This window comes from Hypomesus nipponensis, chromosome 1, assembly GCF_054491055.1.
Source record: "Hypomesus nipponensis isolate SF chromosome 1, ASM5449105v1, whole genome shotgun sequence".
Taxonomy (NCBI): domain Eukaryota; kingdom Metazoa; phylum Chordata; class Actinopteri; order Osmeriformes; family Osmeridae; genus Hypomesus; species Hypomesus nipponensis.
Window position 1 is genome coordinate 12618170 of NC_140361.1, and position 3951 is coordinate 12622120.

A 3951-nucleotide genomic window follows, 5' to 3' on the forward strand; every position below is an offset into this window, starting at 1 on the left:
CAAGCTGGCTGTCGGTTTCCACATGAAAGTAGAGCACAGAGCACATACTAATTATATTGATATCTAAGTTGACCAGTTTTATTCTGTCCATTCACTCATTAGTCCCACTGTTCACTCATTAGTCCCACTGTTGTCTCAGTGTAAAAGCACTGAAAGTTCAGCAGTTCATAAGGGCGGCTCTCTGTGAGCTACATACAGTGGGAATTCAGTTGTCAGTCAAATTATTTTTTGTGGGGGAGGGTCGGTGGAAAGTGGGGGGGGGGGGAAGGGAGAGAAGGGGAGAGAGGGATAGAGAGGGGGAAAGAGATGGAGAGAAGGGGAAAGAGGGGGAAAGAGGGGGAGAGAAGGGGAAGAGGGGGAGAGAGGGGGGCGAGGGTTGGCAGCCTAGATGACAGTGCAGCCGTAGTTGGCATCGTTGGCGACACTCGAGCCGTCGGTCTTGACCACGGTGGTCTTAGAGGAGCTCTGCTGGGAGCTGCGCAGCTCGGTCCTGCGACAGAGGCGCTCGCGGTAGTTCTGGGCAAAGACCAGCAGCATGAGGGGGTTGATGCAGCTGTGCGAGTAGCTCAGGCAGATGCTGATGTTGTAGGCGTAAATGAAGGCGTTGGTGGGCTTGTTGTTGCTCAGATTGATCACCTGGATCACATGATAGGGCGACCAGCAGACCAGGAAGAGGGAGATGACCATGAGGACGGTCTTGGTGGCCCGCTTGGCCCACACGGACTGTTTGCGCTTGACTCGGCGTATGGAGCGGAACACGTGGTACAGGGTGAGGGAGTAGAAGGTGATGATGATGATGAGGGGCAGGATGAACCCCAGGATGGATTGGTACAGGGTGTACCAGTACATGTCCTCGGGCCCGTCCAGGAACATCATACACATCTCCAGCTGGCGCTTGCGGACCACCTTGGCGTACATCATCACGGGCACGGTGAGGAGGAAGCTGCCCAGCCACACCAGGATGTTGATGATGATCGTCCACTGGATGGTTCTCTTCTCAGAGGTGGGGTGGACAATGGCAATGTACCTGGGAAAGACACAGAGAGAGAGAGAGAGAGAGAGAGAGAGAGAGAGAGAGAGAATGATATCAAATCAACCTTATGAGATGAATTATAGAGGACTAGGGCTTCGACATCAAGAGAACAAATTGATTGCATATAATGGCTCTGGAGTGGGGCTGTGGAGATTTACTCATCATCATATTTGATGTTTTTACTCTCTGAAAACGTGATCTGAAAAATGCCGGTTCTTTTCATCCCCATTAGCTGGATATTCATCCTGTTTCCACCGTACATGTAATAACCCCCGTTTGGTGGAGGCCAAAGCGATGGTCCCTTTATCAAGCCAAAATCAATACTCAGGTCCAGGAGAAAGCTGTTATCTTCAGAGGTACACACTGTAGGTGACCACGCACCCAGAACCAAACCTATGATCCAGTCAGCTGTCATATGTCATGTACTGATTAGGAAGCTCCATGTTAGCTGGGCTTCCTCTCCCATCTAGCGCTGACATCACAACCACAGAGGCTTCTCTTCTTCTCTGCACCTGACAAGGCATCTATCAGCTGTCGTGAGAAAAGCACAAATGATCCTGTACAGTACAGACCACGTTCTAAAGCACGTGTAATACAGATATTGTAGATACAGACGACAGATTGCATTATCTTTTGGCTACGTATGACCATATGTTCATATGACCCTGAGGTGGCTGGGAAGATCACAAGGCTACATCTGCACTTTGCCTTAAAGGCTAGCCTAATGAAATCTATAGGAAGCGAGCGATGTTGGATAAGGTGCTGCTGAGAGACTTTAGCATAGGAGGAGCACCCTTTATGGCTTTGTTGACTTAGGTACTGAGATACATCTCCATCATAAAGCGACTTGAGTTGAGTTTGTTTGTGTGTGTGTGCCTGCGTATTTGTGTGTGTCTGCATGTGTGTTTGTGTGTGTCTGCATGTGTGTATGTGTGTGTCTGCATGTGTGTATGTGTGTATGTTTGTGTGTGTGAGTTTGGGTGTGCTTGTATGTGTGGGTGTGTATGTGTGCATGTGTGTGTACATGTGTGAGGGAGGGTGTTTGAGTGGACAGATGTCTTCCTGGACCAGCAGCAGCTCAGCATCATGTCAATAAAACGATTTGTCATTTTAATCACCTGTAGGATACATTTACATTATCCTTACAGGGCAGTATGACTATCAGTCTACTTCTATGGATAATTAGAATATTGACCAAGCTATATTCACTTTGGCATCTAAATACGATTTGTCTTTGTAGATGAAAGCATGAAAAACGTTGTATGTGGAGTTTATAGCACAAATGTCCAGCATCTGAACAACTAAGAGCTTTTTTAAAATTAGATTTTTTATCGGTCTCCTACTTCAATGATTGGCATTTCATTAGGCCCAATCTGAATAAACATAATCAAAAATACGCGTATTTGTTAATTATATTTGTCATAGTTCCGTACATAATGGCAACACTTTATAAAACCAAATAACAGGTAAATACCACCAGCCATGATCAAACATGCAGATATATATTGATTTACCTGTCAATACAGAGAACAGTGACGATCCCCACGGTGGTGAATTGGTTGCTCACATCCACAACAACCACAGCCTTGCACATGAAGTTTCCAAAGACCCACTGTCTGTCTCTGACAAGTTGATGGATGTTGAAGGGCATCACTAGCAAGAAAAGCATGTCGGCAATGGCTAAATTCAGCACATATATGTCTGAAACCATTTTTTTCTTGCAGGTTGCCACCGCATAAATGACCAAGCCATTGGCAATAACTCCAATCGTACAAAGTATACCATATATCGTAGGAAATATATGCATAAAAGTTGCTATGTCGATAATGCTGTACGGCGAAGTTCTGTTCAAACACGACGAGTTTGTCAAGTTGCTGATTTCATCGTACTGTGTGTGCACAGATATGCACATCTCCGTGTTATTCATCTTCAGATCTTCAGATGTGTGACTAGAGGTACCCTAATTAATAACATAGAGGCCAGGATTAGCCTAGACACGCACGCCCGCCCTGCCAAGCGCGCGAGTCATTTCCAAACTTTGACCAGCAGCAAACTTAACAGGGTGTATCCTTTGTAGAGTGTCCCTTTACAGATTCGGTAAAAAAAAATATATATATATTATTATTTTTTCAAGCTAGGAAAAACTTAAATGAAAGTTGCAGATGTGTCGATGTAGACTCAACTGCATCAACCTTGGAAGCAGGCAGATGCCTGTTGTAGCGCACATGTATCTATATAGAGCGGTCATACACCCCCTGTGCGGTCCTGCTGTGCTCCTTGACGCATTTGCGTCGACTCAGTGAACAATATCCGATAGTCCCCTCCCTTCGAAGATCACTTGCTGTGTTGTTTCACACTTGATAGAGCCTTTAAAACTTTAACAAAGACTATAATGGATTAATGCATCCCTTGCAGCCTTCAGAGACATGATTTTGTACAGGCAGCTCAATAGCCAGACACACCACTAGGCTGCATACTTCAGAGCGCACAAATACACATCAAATCTAGCGCTATGGTCAGCATCTTTTGAGATAATATGTCACTAATGGATTTGGATTTGTTTGTAACTGGGCTGCCTGGTAGTGGCACTGAAAACCTTGTGGTGGTGCACCAAAATCACTGAAATCAAAAGCCAACCTTAATTTCAAGAATTCTATTATGATGTTGTATTATCTAGGCTAGTTGAAAACTATTCACTTTGATGGTTAAGGAATAGCATAATGACTTTGGGTTCTCACTTGACAATTAATGTCACTGGTTATCAAATGTGCATAGACTAACATGTTGATCAAATAACAAATGCAGACATATGTGACTCGAGAGGGTGGGAGGGCAGTGGGGGGACTCATTGTATCAGGATGGCCGTGCCCCCCACTCCCCCGCCCCCCCCCCCCCCCATGGCGCCGCCACTACCCCCC

The 3951-nt window shown here is 45.7% G+C and overlaps 1 protein-coding gene across 1 annotated transcript; it reads right to left on the reverse strand.

The window, feature by feature from the left end:
- Positions 1-361: 361 nt before the first annotated feature.
- On the reverse strand, positions 362-3287 carry mchr2b (melanin concentrating hormone receptor 2b). The gene is made up of 2 exons (XM_084699110.1): positions 2548-3287; positions 362-1027 (listed from the first exon to the last, which is right to left on the reverse strand). The coding sequence occupies exons 1-2, from the start codon at positions 2958-2960 to the stop codon at positions 385-387; spliced, it is 1056 nt and encodes a 351-aa protein (XP_084555236.1). The 5' UTR covers positions 2961-3287; the 3' UTR covers positions 362-384.
- Positions 3288-3951: the final 664 nt, after the last annotated feature.

Coding starts and splice junctions, on each gene's coding strand:
- mchr2b (XM_084699110.1), bottom strand. CDS start 2,960: ATGAATAACACGGAGATGTGCATATCTGTGCACACACAGTACGATGAA. Junction 1,028..2,547: donor ACTGTTCTCTGTATTGACAG/GTAAATCAATAT, acceptor TGTCTTTCCCAG/GTACATTGCCATTGTCCACC.